This window comes from Schistocerca nitens, chromosome 11, assembly GCF_023898315.1.
Source record: "Schistocerca nitens isolate TAMUIC-IGC-003100 chromosome 11, iqSchNite1.1, whole genome shotgun sequence".
In the NCBI taxonomy this organism is placed as follows: Eukaryota; Metazoa; Arthropoda; class Insecta; order Orthoptera; family Acrididae; genus Schistocerca; species Schistocerca nitens.
This window is the reverse complement of record NC_064624.1, coordinates 52,722,800-52,739,351: the sequence shown is the minus strand read 5'-3', so window position 1 is coordinate 52,739,351 and position 16,552 is coordinate 52,722,800. Positions and strand designations below refer to the sequence as shown.

The 16,552-nt window shown below is 41.3% G+C and overlaps 1 protein-coding gene across 3 annotated transcripts in view; it reads right to left on the bottom strand.

Annotated features, from left to right (window-relative positions):
* LOC126213479 (poly [ADP-ribose] polymerase tankyrase-2-like) overlaps nucleotides 1–15,568 on the bottom strand; it is a 236,945-nt gene extending 221,377 nt beyond the window's left edge. Inside the window, exon 1 of one of the 3 annotated variants that reach the window (XM_049941257.1) lies at nucleotides 15,458–15,568. Coding sequence is in view for 2 of the 3 variants with exons in the window: in XM_049941256.1 (XP_049797213.1) it covers nucleotides 1,303–1,342 (40 nt within the window). In the remaining variant the exon portion in view is untranslated. Of the gene's footprint in view, nucleotides 1–1,302; nucleotides 1,429–15,457 lie in introns of those variants that run through there. The other 2 variants (XM_049941256.1, XM_049941254.1) reach the window with 2 other exon arrangements.
* Between the last annotated feature and the right edge of the window lie 984 nt (nucleotides 15,569–16,552).

The following is a 16,552-nucleotide window of genomic DNA, read 5'->3' as shown; positions in this document are numbered from 1 at the left end:
CGGAAACGCTTACTTTTCATGTTAGAGCTCATTTTATTACTTCTCGTCAAATCACATTAATCACGGAATGGAAACACACAGCAACAGAACGTACCAGTGTGACTTCAAACACTTTGTTACAGGAAATGTTCAGATGTCCTCCGTTAGTGAGGATACATGCATCCACCCTCCGTCGCATGGAATCCCTGAAGCGCAGATGCAGCCCTGGAGAACGGCGTATTGTATCACAGCCGTCCACAATACGAGCACGAAGAGTGTCTACATTTGGTACCGGGGTTGCGTAGACAAGAGCTTCCAAATGCCCCCATAAATGAAAGTCAAGAGGGTTGAGGGCAGGAGAGCGTGGAGGCCACGGAATTGGTCCGACTCTACCAATCCGTCGGTCACCGAATCTGTTGTTGAGAAGCGCACGAACACTTCGACTGAAATGTGCAGGAGCTCCATCGTGCATGAACCACATGTTGTGTCGCACTTGTAAAGGCACATGTTCTAGCAGCACAGGTAGAGTATCCCGTATGAAATCATGATAACGTGCTCCATTGAGCGTAGGTGGAAGAACATGGGGCCCAATCGAGACATCACCAACAATACCTGCCCAAACGTTCACAGAAAAACGATGTTGATGACGTGATTGCACAATTGCGTGCGGATTCTCGTCAGCCCACACATGTTGATTGTGAAGATTTACAATTTGATCACGTTGGAATGAAGCCTCGTCCGTAAAGAGAACATTTGCACTGAAATGAGGATTGACACATTGTTGGATGAACCATTCGCAGAAGTGTACCTATGCCTCACATTAGTGATTTTATCCCTGCTAATTCGTCCTTTTTTCTGCTATTTCTGCGTATTTATTTTCTCATTTTTGCGACCTAAAGCACAATTTTTCTTACTGGTGACACTTTGAAGTGTTTATTTAACGCATTTTACGTACTTGCTCCCAGTTTATTAAATAAATAGTAGACTGAGTAAGAAGGGGGAAAAAGGGCGATCGGAGAATAAATGTGCTGTAAAGCAAATACAGTTGGTCATGTAACAATCAACGTATATAACAACATTAAGGGAAGTGGAAAGTGACACAAATGAAAGAGTTTGGGGACATGTTTACTAATATTTTACGCTTCTTAATCAGATGGCGAAGAAAATAAATTGAAGGCAAAATACAGCAAAGAAGATGAATGTGTACTTTGATTAGCTACACTATTGTGTTTATTTGATTTGTGCAGAAAATGTATTTAAGCTGAATGCTGAAATTGGTAGTTGGTGCTGTGGAAAATTAAAAATAGTTGGTATAGCATCTACCTTCAGCCACACACGTCCAAATTTTTGTCTTTCTAAACATTCCTCTTCAAAGTGTTTTGAACATACTTTGGAATATTTTGTGGGGACAAAATTACTCCTCATTTTCTGGAGCCACGTCTTTACTCATTGTTCATCCTTCGGGAAACTAAAATATAAATCACACATAATCATTCTCCATGTCCTAGACACACTTAACATGATCTCCTACTGTAACTTTATAGTAAACAAAAGGTTTGGACACACATATTATACGAAGACAATTACAGACTCCCACTCTATTGATTTTATCTGTCTCCCGTCTTTCAAATCTATATACATAACCGACAAGTCACTGATAAATGCATGCAGGATAGTATTTGCTGAAACAACTAACCATTCCCTTTCCTGTTCCACTAGCAAATTTACGAGAGGAAGCGATTCTTTGAATGCTTTTGTACGAGCCGTAATATCTCTTATATAGTCATAAAATCGTAGAAAATAGTAGAATCAAAGCCTTAATTATAATGCGTCTCGAATTTTTTAAACATAGTACCCATGAGAAGGTACTATCCCCCCTTTCGCATATTTTTCTTTGCATCCGTAGCAACAACAGTAATTCACCATCGTTTTTACACTGGCAACAAACGGTGAAAATGTGGTGTCACCGCCAGACACCACACTTGCTACGTGGTAGCTTAAATCGGCCGCGGTCCATTAGTACATGTCGGACCCGCGTGTCGCCACTGTCAGGATCGCAGACCGAGCGCCACCACAAGGCAGGTCTCGAGAGACGTACTAGCACTCGCCCCAGTTGTACGACGACGTTGCTAGCGACTACACTGATCGAAGCCTTTCTCTCATTTGCCGAGAGACAGTTAGAATAGCCTTCAGCTAAGTTAATGGCTACGGCCTAGCAAGGCGCCATTTGTACCATTGCATGTATCTCAAGATAGTCTCACTTGTATCATCAAGAATGCTGTATACCAAAGGACGATATAAAAGTTAAGTGTTCTAGTAGCTACGTTCTTTTCTTTATCACATTCATTACGAATCCTGTTCCAGACTTCGCGCCAGTCGGCGTGTGTGTACGTGTGCCCTTTCGGCTACCCGTCTCTGTGGACTGGCTGCCTTGTCAGTCCACTACAGAAAACACAACAAAAACTCTTGATAATATAAACTTCAAACGCTGAGGAAAGCACACACGCACAGCGAAGTCCCGAAAACACGTGACAATCCTGGTTTAATGTTGACAACATGAGCAGAACGCAATGCTCACTCCAGAGATATTATTCTGAGCTAGAGCGACGGGTTTGGATGACTAACAAGGGAACCTCCCCATCGCACCCCCCTCAGATTTGGTTATAAATTGAAACAGTGGATAGGTCTTCAAAAACTGAACACAGATCAATCGAGAAAACAGGAAGAAGTTGTGTGGAACTATGAAAAAATAAGCAAAATATACAAACTGAGCAATGTGGAAGATAGGTAACATAAAGGACAGTAATAGCAGATGAGCGCCGTGGTCTCGTGGTTAGAGTCAGCAACTGCGGAACGAAAGGTCCTTGGTTCGAATCCTCCCTCGAGTGAAAATTTTACTTTCTTTATTTTCGCAAAGTTACGATCTGTCCGTTCATTCATTGACGTCTCTGTTCACTGTAATAAGTTTAGTGTATGTGTTTTGCGACCGCACCGCAAAACCGTGCGATTAATAGACGAAAGGACGTGCCTCTCCAATAGGAACCGACAACATTTGATCGCAAGGTCATAGGTCAACCGATTCCTCCACAGGAAAACACGTCTGATATATTCTTTACGACACTGGTGACGGCATGTGCGTCACATTGACAGGAATATGTTGTCGACCCACCTAACTTGCACACTTGGCGAATGGGTAAAAAGATTCTTCTACCTTGCCCGATTTAGGTTTTCTTGTGGATGTGATAATCACTCCAAAAAAAGTGATGAAAACATAAGAGTTTGTCACATAAACTGCATCAAATGAATGCAACAGTTTCAGAGTCGCACAGTTTTCCCTGTGCTCTGTCAAAACATGTTTTTTACGTTTTCAAATGTTTCCGTGCGTAGACCGTCAAATTCTGTATATGTCCAAGCAAATCTGAACATGTCCTGGAATTTTGGAGAGCGAAGTTGATTATGTGTGAGTGCCTGAACTTTGATAATTATCTGAAAATAAAAAATTAAAACTTCCACCCGAGAGAAGATTTGAACCAAGGACCTCTCGTTCCGCAGCTGCTCACGCTAATCACGGGACCACGGCGCTCGTCAGCTCACACTCTCCTTTATGTTGCCTATCTTGCGCATGGACTACTCAGTTTGTATATGTTGCTTATTTTTTTCATAGTTCCACACAACTACTTCCTGTTTTCTCGATTGATCTGTGTTCAGTTTTTCAAGGCCTATCCCTGTGCCAACTTATAACTAAATCTGAGGGGGGGTGCGATGGGGAGGTTCCCTTGTAAGAATCTGTTGCCTGCATAGCAAGTACAGCAAGCAATCGGTGATTTACCTACATTCCGTTCGCGTGTGTTTTTTCATTATTTCCATTAGTAATTACCGCATTTCGTATAATTAAACGTGTTTAGTACAAAAGTAAGACAGTGCAGACGTGTCTGCGCAATGTATCGCCACTGATGTGACAAGCGGAATAGTCGGTATAACTTTGTGGAACACACTGTACGCAGGGGTTGCTTGTGGCAGGTGGGAACTCGGCAGTTCGACGTTCGGTTTGCTGACTTCACTGCAGCCTTCTCGTTGTGCTTTATATGACGTACCGAAATGGATCGTCTGGACAGCGAACTAATTATTATGGAAGCGCAGAAACACGCATGTATGTACGACACACGAGACGAGGAGTATACAAACAGAGAGAGAGAGTGAGGGGGGGGGGGGGGGGGGGGAGTTGTAGCAGTCGTTTTGGCAGAAAGGTGGGATAGTCTGACAGAAGCAGAAGTCAGATCTTTGCGAGCACTGCCGGCCGGTGTGGCCGTGCGGTTCTAGGCGCTTCAGTCTGGAACCGCGTGACCGCTACGGTCGCAGGTTCGAGTCCTGCCTCGGGCATGGATGTGTGTGATGTCCTTAGGTTAGTTAGGTTTAAGTAGTTCTAAGTTGTAGGGGACTGATGACCACAGATGTTAAGTCCCATAGTGCTCAGAGCCATTTGCGAGCACTGACAGTAAATATTTTAGTAGTATCTATAAACAGTGTACACTGAAATGTATTCAAGAATAAAATGTCAACAATTCCATTTTCAGACTAAGAAAACTAGTCTTCATTCGAGGAATTTAGCGCAACGATATTGTGGTACACGTCCTTGAAGGGAGCAAAAGTAATCAACTCAACAATCTCTGATACTTTTGTCGCTATTATTCCCTTTTGTTCTATATGCATGTCAGCGTGTCATCAAAATTGAAGCCGTCTTCCAGTAGTTGCTTTGTGACTACTTTGTGAGTAAAGTAGAACCACGTGTTTATCAGTAACTCTAAGATCATCAATCTTAAATGGGAATGTGCGTGAGATTATAACGTCTCGTCTTGACAATATTTTTCAATATAGCAACTTTTCTTTATGTTCAACCCACGTGGGGTGTATTTTGCGAGACCAGTACTACGTGCTTATTCAGTTGTTTGACCCATCAGGTGAATAGTAAGACAATAGTAACCAGCTCGAGGTTTTTCTTTTGTAAATTGCGTTTCGGTGTAATTTATTTTAATTATCAAAATTATTGTGGAGTTACACTCTTTGTGTAAATCAAGTTGACCACGTGAAGCATGTGGTGTAATCATCAAAGTAGCCCTCAGCTATTCTTTTTGGGGAAGATTTCACAGAGAGTTAGTATGAATTTAGTATACCAGTGTGTGGTAATTTCATGACGGACAGGATTGCGCTACGAACGTAACTTCTTTGGGTGAAAATTGAATCGGTTGGTTGTAGTTAATTTCCTCTAGCATATGTTTCAACATTTGTCGTGTGTTATTTTATGAATGCAATGTTGTATGCAGTCTCCCAATCTTGGCTCCATATTTGAGGTGTTCTGTAAGATTACAAACTCACATTTTCACAATACTAAATAAGGCACCAGTTTTATATATGTATCACCGGTTGTTGTAAGATGACTATTAAAAGATTATAATTAATGTTAGTCTGGTTGGGAATTTGGTAAGCTAGACTGGATACCTGGTGGAACAGTTGGTCAGTAATGCAAGGTTAACTTCCCCAGACAGCTCACAGCTTTTAACCCGCTTTTACTGTCTTGAATATCAGCACCGCTTTCAAAACAACTTAATGCATCAACATTAAAATGGAAGACACCAAGAGGGGGACTTGCCTCCACCCAGGAGTACAGAGTTTTTATTCGTAACAGAATTATCACACAATTGTAATTTTCGTGATTCTGCAAAACCTCTCGTTTAGCCAACTGTAGCATTATGTGGCTGATAGCAGAGAAATAATATAAGGTGTCGCACGAAAAACCGGCCCGCCAATTACACAGGATTTTTTGACGGCTAGGAACAGAATAGATAAACATGTAATAATTAGGCAGTGAGGAAATAACAAATAAGCTAATGCAAACAACAACTTCGAAACAATAGATGACGATTGGTAAGCGACAATGAGCAGTCTAGTAATCGGGGCCGATTTTTCGTGCGCCTCCCTGTAGCACTGAAATAATATTGTAGAAGTTATTGTATTCTCTTTACAAAATGTGACACCAGACATTTGATTGTGGAATGCGGACTTCATTCGGTTGTTAAGTCGGTCTGCCTTCCATAACATTGACCATGCTCTTTTACCTTGGATCAAATAAAGACAGAAACTGGCCACTTCCTTTGCATGTGTAATAAAAAAATCTTGCCTTTTTAGAAGAATGTCTTCTGCGGTTTATTGACATAGTGAAGTAAGCTGATATGCTGTTTTGTTACCTGAAAAGATGTATGTATTACATACCACGTAATTTTATGTAATTTACGAAATTATTAAATACAGTTTAATTACCGGTCACGGACGCTGAATAGAATACGAAAAGAAACAGAAGTTCAGAGTTCAAAAAAGGTATGAAACAGATCTAGAATGGGCGTGCGCAGCGAACGAAACTAACAACTGTATACTGAACTAGCTATGACGAGATGTTGCCACAACTTTCACAGACGCACTGCTGACGGAATTTCCCTATGCTCCACGCTGCGCCAGTAACGCATCCGGGTGGCCAGCACCGACCAGTGCCTTGACTTCTGCGTAAATTACGTCACACACGCGCGTGGAAAACCCGCTCAGGCCTAGTAGGGCACCAAGGAAATTGCGAGCTCCACATGTGCGTCAGCCACGCTGTTCTATATTTCCCTCCCTTGCGACGAAATAGAGAAAATGGAGAGAGAGGGAAAGTATGAAATGATGTATAAACTGGATAGTTAGATAGTTTTTGAACGTAAAAGAAAGAGGAATAACATGGAAATAGAAAGAGCGGGTGGTACTCTAGCAGAAGAACCACAGGAGGTTTTGAACAGATGGCAAGAATATATTGAATGTCTGTATAAGGGGGATGAAATGCAAAGCGAAATTAAGGTTGAAGCGGAGCGATATGTGCCGGAAGATGGAAAGGGTTTTACCATCTTGGAAGCAGAAGTAGAAGTAGAAAAGGCGCTGAAGGAGATGAAGAATAGGAAGACATGTGGAATAGATGATTTGCCAGCAGAACTGTTCAAGAGTCTGGGAAACAAGGCAAGAAAAGAAATAGTCTACCTCTGTAACGAGATATGACAAAGGGGAATGGCCTGAGGACTTCGCTGCAACAGTTATGATACCAATAGAGAATAAAAGAAATACTAAAAAATGTGAAGAGCACCGGACCATCAGTCTAATATCTCATGCAGCTAAGTCTTGCTGAGAGTGTTGAATAGAAGGTTGATTGGCAAGCTGGATAGAGGGATTGCAGAGGAGCAGTTCGGATTTAGAAGAGGAAAAGGAACAAGAGATGCTACTGGGCTCCTAAGGAGAAAGATATATGGAAAAGGGTAGAGAAATCTTTGCTGTTTTCATAGATTTGGAAATGGCGTTTGACAGAGTTCAGTGGAACAAGCTGATGGATATCTTGAAGAGGAAAGGAGTAGATTGGAAAGAGAGACGACCGATACAGAATCTATATTTACACCAGAAAGTAAGGATAAGGATTGGAAATGAAATGTCGGAAGGAAGCAGCATTGGACGAGGTGTTAGACAAGGTTGTTGCCTTTCCCCACTGTTGTTTAACGTATACCTTGAAGAGATTATTGCGAAAAGTTTAGATGGGAAAAGAGGAATATGTATTGGCGGAAAGAGAATAGAATGTATAAGATTTGCTGATGACATGGTATTAGTGGCAGAAAGTGAGCGGACAGTGAATACCATGCTCAAAGATCTGAATGAAGCTTGTGTGGAATATGGGATGCAAATAAACACAGCAAAAACAAAGAGTATGGTCATCAGTACAAGACGCAGACTGTCCAGTATTAAAATAGGACGATCTGCCATTAGCCAAGTAAGTGAATTTTAAATACCTCGGAAGCACAATAACTGAAGACTTGAGATGTCACCAGGAGGTGAAAACTCGAATTGTCATAGCGAAGGAGGCATTCAACAGAAAGAGGAGACTTATGTGGCAAATTACATAAAGGACTAAGGAAAAGGCTTGGCAAATGTTTTGTCTGGAGCGTGGCACTATATGGGGCAGAAACATGGACTCTGAGACGAAAGGATGAAAAAAGGTTAGAAGCATTTGAGATGTGGATGTGGAGGAGAATGGAGAGAATAAGCTGGATGGAAAGAGTGAGTAATGAAAGAGTATTGGAGAGGGTTGGTGAGAGAAGATGTCTGCTGAAGGTTGTATGAGAAAGGAAAAACAACTGGTTGGGACATTCATTGAGAAGGGAGTGCTTGCTAGCAGATGCTTTGGAAGGATTGGTTTGTGGGAGAAGACTGAGAGAAAGAAGGAGATACAGGATGATAGATGACATAATGGGAAGAGGAAATTATGCGGACCTGAAGACGATGGCAGAAGACCGGACAGCCTGGAGAACTACCATGTGAAAACCTGCCTTTACGCAGAACACTGATGATGATGATGATGATGATGATGATGATGATGATGACGATCCTCCCCCCCCTCCTCTCCCCTGAAACCCTACATCCAGTACGATTCCACCTGTTTGGCCGCATTGCGTCATCTCCAGGGTCAATGCCCTACGCTTCGGCCTTGAGCTGGTGACATGCGTATACATCCGTCAATGCCACGTGCCTCCTTTGACTATTTTTCTTTCATTTCACAATTTAATATCATGACACTTAACGGTCTTAGTATATAACAGCCTACTTCATGAAAAAGAATGACAACTCAAAATGAAGGGTTAAGTTTTGAATGTAACAAAACCTCAACATCGTTATGGCAGAAAGTTTTTCAGTGTCGCCTAACATAAGAGAAAATGAACTGAAGTGAACTCTTTGAAAACGAAAAATCATACACTGATAAGCCAAGGAAACTGGTACACGTGCCTAATACAGCGTCGGAATACCCGCGAGCATGCGGAAGTGCTGTAACATGACATGGCATGGACTAAACTAGTGACTGGAGTAGAGTCTGCTGGTCCACTGACACCATGAATCCTGCAGGGCTGTCCATAAATTCGTAAGAGTATAACAGGCTGGAGATCTCTTCTGAACAGCACGTTGCAAGGCATCCCAGATTTGCTCAATAATGTACATGTCTGGGGAGTTTGGTGGCCAGCGGAAGTGTTAAAAAAAATGGTTCAAATGGCTCTGAGCACTATGCGACAACTTCTGAGGTCATCAGTCGCCTAGAACTTAGAACTAATGAAACCGAACTAACCTAAGGACATCACACACATCCATGCCCGAGGCGGATTCGAACCTGCGACAGTAGCGGTCGCTCGGTTCCAGACTGTAGCGCCTAGAACCGCGGAAGTGTTTAATCTAAGAAGAGTGTTCCTGGAGCCATTCTGTAGCAGTTCTGGACGTGTGGGGTGTCGCATTGTCCTGCTGGAAGTGCCCAAGTCCGTCGGAATGCACAATGGAGCTGAATGGATGCAGGTGATCAAACAGGATGCTTACATACGTGTCACCAGTCAGAGTCTTATCTGGATGTGTCAGGGGTTCCATATCACTCCAACTGCACACACCCCACACCATTACAGAGCCTCCACCATCGTGAACAATCCCCTGCTGACATGCACGGTCCATGGATTCATGAGATTCTCCGCATACCCGTACACGTACGAGACTCGTCCGACAAGGAACATGTTTCCAGTCAACAACAGTACAATATTGGTGTTGATGGGCAGAGTACCATCATTATCTTTGTTGAGTGTCTCATTTCCCCTGGTGTGTAGACAGTACCTGTGCCAAACTGTTTACCAGACTATCATTACAGCTTCGCAGTGAAATCAGTTAGTGCTTACCACGGCAATCAGTGTTTACATGTTTAAATATGCCCTCTCTTTCACCGTGACTGTCTGTCTCCTCTCTCATTCTCTTTTACTTTCGCTCAGCACTTTTATCAAATTTGTTTTACGTTTACTCTGTCCACTGCTTCCGAATGTGTTGTTCCTCACTCTGTCGATCTAAGTGTTTTGTTTCATGACCTAATATAATGTGTTTCTTGCTTCCCCTTGCTTAGACATAATATGTAAATAGTTAAAATACCACACCATTTTAAAGCTGAAAGTTTTTGTTTTAACATATAGTGAAAACCAGGAAATATCCTGCAACCATGTGCTAGTAAACCTGTAAAAACAATACACAGAACTTTAACTGCCCATACCATACGAAAAATAATAATTATTTGCTCTCCATCCCATTTATGTAGGCCTCAAAATAGAAAACATAGACGACACAAAATATCACTATAGCCAAACTAGTATTCTGAGTGAAAAGACATTACTATTGTTATTGTTTTTCTTTTCTTTTGTGTAATTTAGCTCCTTATTGCTTTCAATGTTTTCTGATTTCTTTCTAGTTACACGTATAAACGGTTGCTCTACTTTTCACAAAAAGCTATGTTGTTGTGCTAAACTGAATAAGCAAGCACTAACGAACGTTGTTCGAGGGACACTCACAAATTAAAGAGACCCACGAAAAAAAAAGACCTGGACACTAGCAAGAGGTCAATTTATCGTACTGAAAAACGTAACACGTATGGTGTTTTGTAAAACGTAATTTGTTATTCTGTAACAAAAAGTATACACACGTTAAAAAAAAATATCGAAGTCCTCCCATTTTTTTCTAAATGTACTTTTTTTTCAACACAGGTCCTATTATTTCAAATATATGGCATTTCAAAGATAACATAATAAAAAAGGCACGTGTACTTGCACGAACTTTACTTGAATGTCCAATCGTATTTGGCTGTTTGCTAGTTTTGATTATTACAACAAATATTATATTAATAACCATCGATAAGTAAATGATCAAACGTATCATGTTTTCCTTGAAATGTATACCTATTGTGATTTGCGAAATCCCTTACAACTTCAAGGCACACACAGCTGTTTTGCATCACGATGCTTCGATCAGCAGACACTGTGATGGGCGCCATTGGCCAGTTAACTTGCGTAGCTGAGACGTTGCTAATGTAACAAGAACGAATAGTGACACGTGCGATTTTTTTTTAAAGTCACAAAATTTATGTTAAAAAATATATCGGCTCAACCACTTGTTTATAATGTAAAACACTAAAATTGACGCGTTTCGGAAGTCCAGCTTCCATCATCAGAATAATAAAAACTAAAAGAACCTGTTAAAACTCGCTAAAATGGAACATGCACCAGGCACAATAAAATTGATAATAAAATTAAAACATCGTGGCTACTTCCCTTGTTGCAGCCGTCTTCCAAGGTGCATCTCCACATAGTCGTCAAAATATAAAAAACTCTAAAATGGTGTCCCTACGGTGTTCAATCAACATCTAACCACATGGCTCTCTCCTCTATCGTCGTAGACCGCCCGTGCGTCTTCGTTGATACCACACACCAAGTAGCCAAACACGACACAAACGCGAGTGAGCTCACGCGCAAGTAAACAAGGAAGTCACAGAGATGTCTATACAAACAGATAGCGTATACATTTTCCAAGGACCTAATGAAATGATGGTATCCTGCCAATTGCTAAAAATGTAGTTACTAAAAGAAACCAGTGAAATGTTTGAAAAAATTATTTGTGTCACCAGTTTGCTGTTCATTCAGTGTGTTCTGATCAGCCACGCTATGTATCGTAATTTCCAGCTGTTCTAGTAGATCCAGCTTTTTGCCTTTGTCCTGTCTATGTAAAATAACGAGATCCTGATCTATTCCCAACATGGGGTGTCCCGTTTCCCAAATATGCGTGGCTACAGCTGACTTTTCGAAATTATTACGCCGGAAAGCATCGCCATGTTCTTTGTAACGTACTTTAAAGGACCTACCAGTTTGGCCTACATAGCTTGCCATGCACGTGTTACACTGAATTTTATAGACCCCAGCTCTCTCATATTTATCGCTTTCCTGCTGTAAATTATTTCTTAGTTTAAATCGCTGCGTATTATTTGTCTGAAAAGCGGTATCAACTTTAAAAGGTTGGAAAATGTTGGCCACTTTTTGCGAAATATCACCGAAGTATGGTATTGTGACTCTCGTAATATTATTTGCGGTATTCTTCCTTGCATTCGTGCGCTGTTTCTGTCGTATTGATTTATTGACAACGTTTTGGTGATATCCGTTAGCTCTGGCTAGTTGTTTCACGATGTTCAGCTCAGTCATTCTGTCTTCTTCATTCATAAGGACTCTAAAGTCTCTATCTATCAAAGATCTAAAAGCAGAAAGTTTTTGGCTATTAGGATGGTAGGAATTATTTTGAATCAACACATCAGTTGTGGTTGGTTTCCTAAATATTTTAAAAACATGCCAACCATTTCGTTTCCCAATAGCTAGGTCGAGAAATTGCAGTTCACCATTTTTCTCTTCTTCTACAGTGAATTTAATTTTACCGTGTAACTCGTTAAATTTATTTACTATTTCTGCGACTTCTTTTCCTTTTCCATTAATAAGAAGCAGCGTATCATCTACATAGCGTTTGTAATATACAATTTTATCCACGGGATGTTGCGGGTTAACGAGGAGTCTTTTTTCCAAATGATTTATAAAGATGTCTGCTATGGTTCCAGATATACTGGAACCCATAGCCAGTCCATCTTTTTGCATACAAAATCTGTTGTTAAAAGAAAAATAATTATATTTCAGAACGAATTCTAACAGTTCGATGAATTCGACTATTTCTTGCTGACGCAGTGTTTTGTACTTAAGCAAATTTTCTGTGACGACCTTAACGGGCTCATTTACCGGCACATTCGCATAAATTTTCTCTGCCTCGTGATGACTGGGTGTTGCGTGATGTCCTTAGGTTAGTTAGGTTTAAGTAGTTCTAAGTTCTAGGGGACTGATGACCATAGATGTTAAGTCCCATAGTGCTCAGAGCCATTTGAACCACATACGCATAAAGGTTTTTAATGTCTAGAGATACTAGGCGGGCCGTGTCAGCGAGTTTTAGCGAGTTTTAACAGGTTCTTTTACTTTTTATTATTCTGATGATGGAAGCTTGGCTCCCGAAACGCGTCAATCTTAGTGTTTTACACTATAAACAAGTGGTTGAGCCGATATATTTTTTTAACATTGACATTCACAACCATGACTTCTGATCCAGAATGGATAAAATCAAAGCACAAAATTTATATTTTTACTGCGAAAATGGAGGTGATAAACCGATTCTTCGACTACTGTAGACGATGAATGTCATGAAAATTCAATGCATAATGCAGTTGCTAAACGTCATTTAAAAATTCCCTTCGTGGGACTTTACTGATATAGAATCATCAGCTACGATTTTCTGTGGATGCAATGCCGATTCCAGAAAAACTTCATTGGTGTACCGGCGAGGTGCTGGGACTAAAGATACTTATTACTGCATGAACTTTTATTGACGACCTCATTCATTCCGACGAAGCATATGAAAGTCTATTGTGTGGAGCCGAAAAATTTCCGATGATGAAGATAATGAGCCAGTCGAAAAGAAGGCCAAAGAGAAGTATATTCCGTTGGAGACAGTAGTAGCGAGACTGGCAAAAGAACACGTCACGTGTTACCTACAAACTCTACAAAGCTCATGCAAAAACACCTATTAATGTTTTCATTCTCTGCCCTTTCAAATGTCGTATGTGAAGTAATATGACCAGTGTTGCAAAATATATGCAATAAAAAAAATGTTGGCCGCTACTTGATCCAGAGATTCACGGATTTCGGAGACTGGGCGCTAAATAAACGCTTGACCGCCGCCACCTTCCTGGCCAGAATGGCAAAGCACCGGCACATGTGTGACGCGCTAAAACTCCACTTGCGACATTCTCGAATTTTTTAACGAGGAGAGGTCCCCAGCGGTGCGATAGACTTCTTGAAATATACGGTGATTTAGGTTAAGATCCCACTTGCCATACTGCAGCCATTCACCCTGGTGGGCCCTCGGTTGCGAGTAAATGACGAAAAAATAAAAAAAAATGAAATTTTGTGTGACAGTAACAATAATAACGCAGCTTTACGTAGTGTGGTCGCGTGTTATTATGGACAGGATAACAGTTACCCAGGCAAGAGGTCGTGGGTTCGAGTTTTGTCAGCTGCACTAATTCTTTTTATTTCTAAATCTTTATCGAAATTACTTTGATCATTATTGTTATTCGATTAACTGGTTTAAATGAAGTTTTCATTTCTATTCCTTTGTCACATCATTTTAATCACTGCAAAAACTTTTTCATTTGTTTCATTTTTTCTTTATATCATTATTGTTCCAATCGGAACTATTGTGAATATGAATTCAACTATAATATTCAATTATTTGAAAACTCTGATCTATTGGTTGAAAAACAGTAAACTAAATAATCTATTTATATTTGTACAATGATGTGAAATATCTATTTTCGTTAAAAAATGTGCATTGTAATTGTCATACACAGATTTAATACCTAAATACCTAGTGCCCTAGGGACAAAATAAAGCATACGAAAATTGAAATGAAGGACAGGTTTATAAGCGAAACGGAATTCAAACAAAATGATAAATAGACATAATGAACGCAATAATGTGGACAAAAAAGCAGGGTGATAAAAGCAATTTCAACAAAATTAATACATAAAATTGTTGAAAAACACATGAACAAAGATTTCAAGCGCGCAAAGAGCGACAGGAAGAAAAATGACAGCAAGTGACAGCAAGCGAGTAGATATTATGATCAAAATTATGTGACAAAGGAATGGAATTCAAAAATTGCATTTAAACCAAATAACTGAATAAAAGTAATGATCAGAGTCATTTCGATAAAGATAAAAAAAAAAAAAGAATTTGGAACACCTGACGAGATTCAAATCCACAACCTCTTGTATGTGAAGCTGCCATGCTATCCATTATAGCACGCAACCAAGCTATGTAAAGCACATATTTTGGCGTTATTCAGTGTCACACAAAATTCTGATTTTTTTTTTTTCGTTAATTACTCGCAAGCGAGGGCCCACCGGAGTGAATGTCTGCGTGTGTGATACGTGGAATCTCAATCTATATCAGCGTATAGGTAGTTTCGAAAAGTCGATCGACCGCTAGGGACCTCTCCTTGTAAGCAGTACGCCTTATTAATTACGAATTACGTTGTCCTCCTAGCGAACTACTAAAAGTGTACAACGTTTGGAGTGATAATGATGATGTTTTGTTTCTGGTACGTTCAACTGCGCGGTTATCGGCGCCCGTACAAATTCCCATTCTCTCCGATCTCGCCACTGTCATAAATAATGATGAAACATCACAAACACCCGGGCGGAGAAAACCCCCAACCCGCGCAGGAATCGAACCCGGGACGACGTGATACAGAGGCAGCATCGGTAGCCACTAGACCGCGAGCTGTGGATTTAAACTAAATCCGTGATCCAAACGTCGTGGCCGCGCTTTGTGGCATGTAAACAGGACGTTCTGACATTTCGCGGCTAGCCACAACCAGCAACGTATTGTGCAACAGTCGAGAGTACACATAAGTTTCATTTCTCGTAAATATGCTCCCGGAATCAATGAAGGTGATGAGTAACGTGATGGCTCGGCGCTCCTACCTGGCGTGTACGCGCACACATACACACACAAAACTCTGTTATCCTGTAGAGACGGAACTCAGCGCTGCCTGTTCTGCGACCTCCTACCGCTGCCACGCCACGCAGGTGACTGTTCCAGAGCTGTAGCGGCAGCACCTATGCGGTCACATGACTCGCCCCGCCCTCCCCCCCCCCCCCCAGAGTCATGGACTGATGGAGGGGGAGAGGTGGCGGCCGAACGGACAGCCGGCCGCACTTAGCGGTTCTAGACGCGCAGTCCGGAACCGCGCGACTGCTACGGTCGCAGGTTCGAATCCTGCCTCCGGCATGGATGTGTGTGATGTCCTTAGATTAGTTAGGTTTAACTAGTTCTAAGTTCTAGGGAACTGATGACCACAGATGTTAAGTCCCATAGTGCTCAGAGCCATTTGAACCATTTGAACCGAACGGACACGGCCTGACCGCTTCTTGCAACATTTTTCCTGTAATACGAGGTTTGTCCGGAAAATACGTATAAAAGTTGAATAATAACTTTATTTTACAATTAATCAGGTATTTCAATATCGTCTCCTTCAACGTACTCGCCCTGAGACGCGATACACTTCTGCCAACGCCTTTTCCACTGTTGAGAACATTGCTGAAAGTCTTCAGTTGTGACGTTGTTCAGCTGCCGTGTCATTTCCGCGTCGATGGCTTCCACATCTCCCAAGTGCCTTCCCCGAAGCACCATTTTGCATTTCGGGAACGTGAAGAAGTCACACGGGGCTGAATCGGGTGAATAAGGCGGGTGGTCTGTCACGGTGATTGAGCTTCGGGCCAAAAACTGGCGCATGACGAGTGACATGTGAGCGGGCGCATTGTCGTGATGAAGGATGGTGTCGGCGTGTTTATTGCAGTAAAAAATGCTATGAAATCCAGCGATGTTTTCACGGATTCTGAATGTGCATTAATCTGGGCGAAGTTGAGTATCAGAGAACGATTAAAAATGGTGATCAAAGGCTTTTATAGACCACCTGGGTCAGGGTCTGTAGTTGTAGAGCGCTTCAGACAGAACTTGCAGAATATCATTTGTAATTTTCCTGATCATGCCGTTGTAATAGGGGGTGACTTCAACTT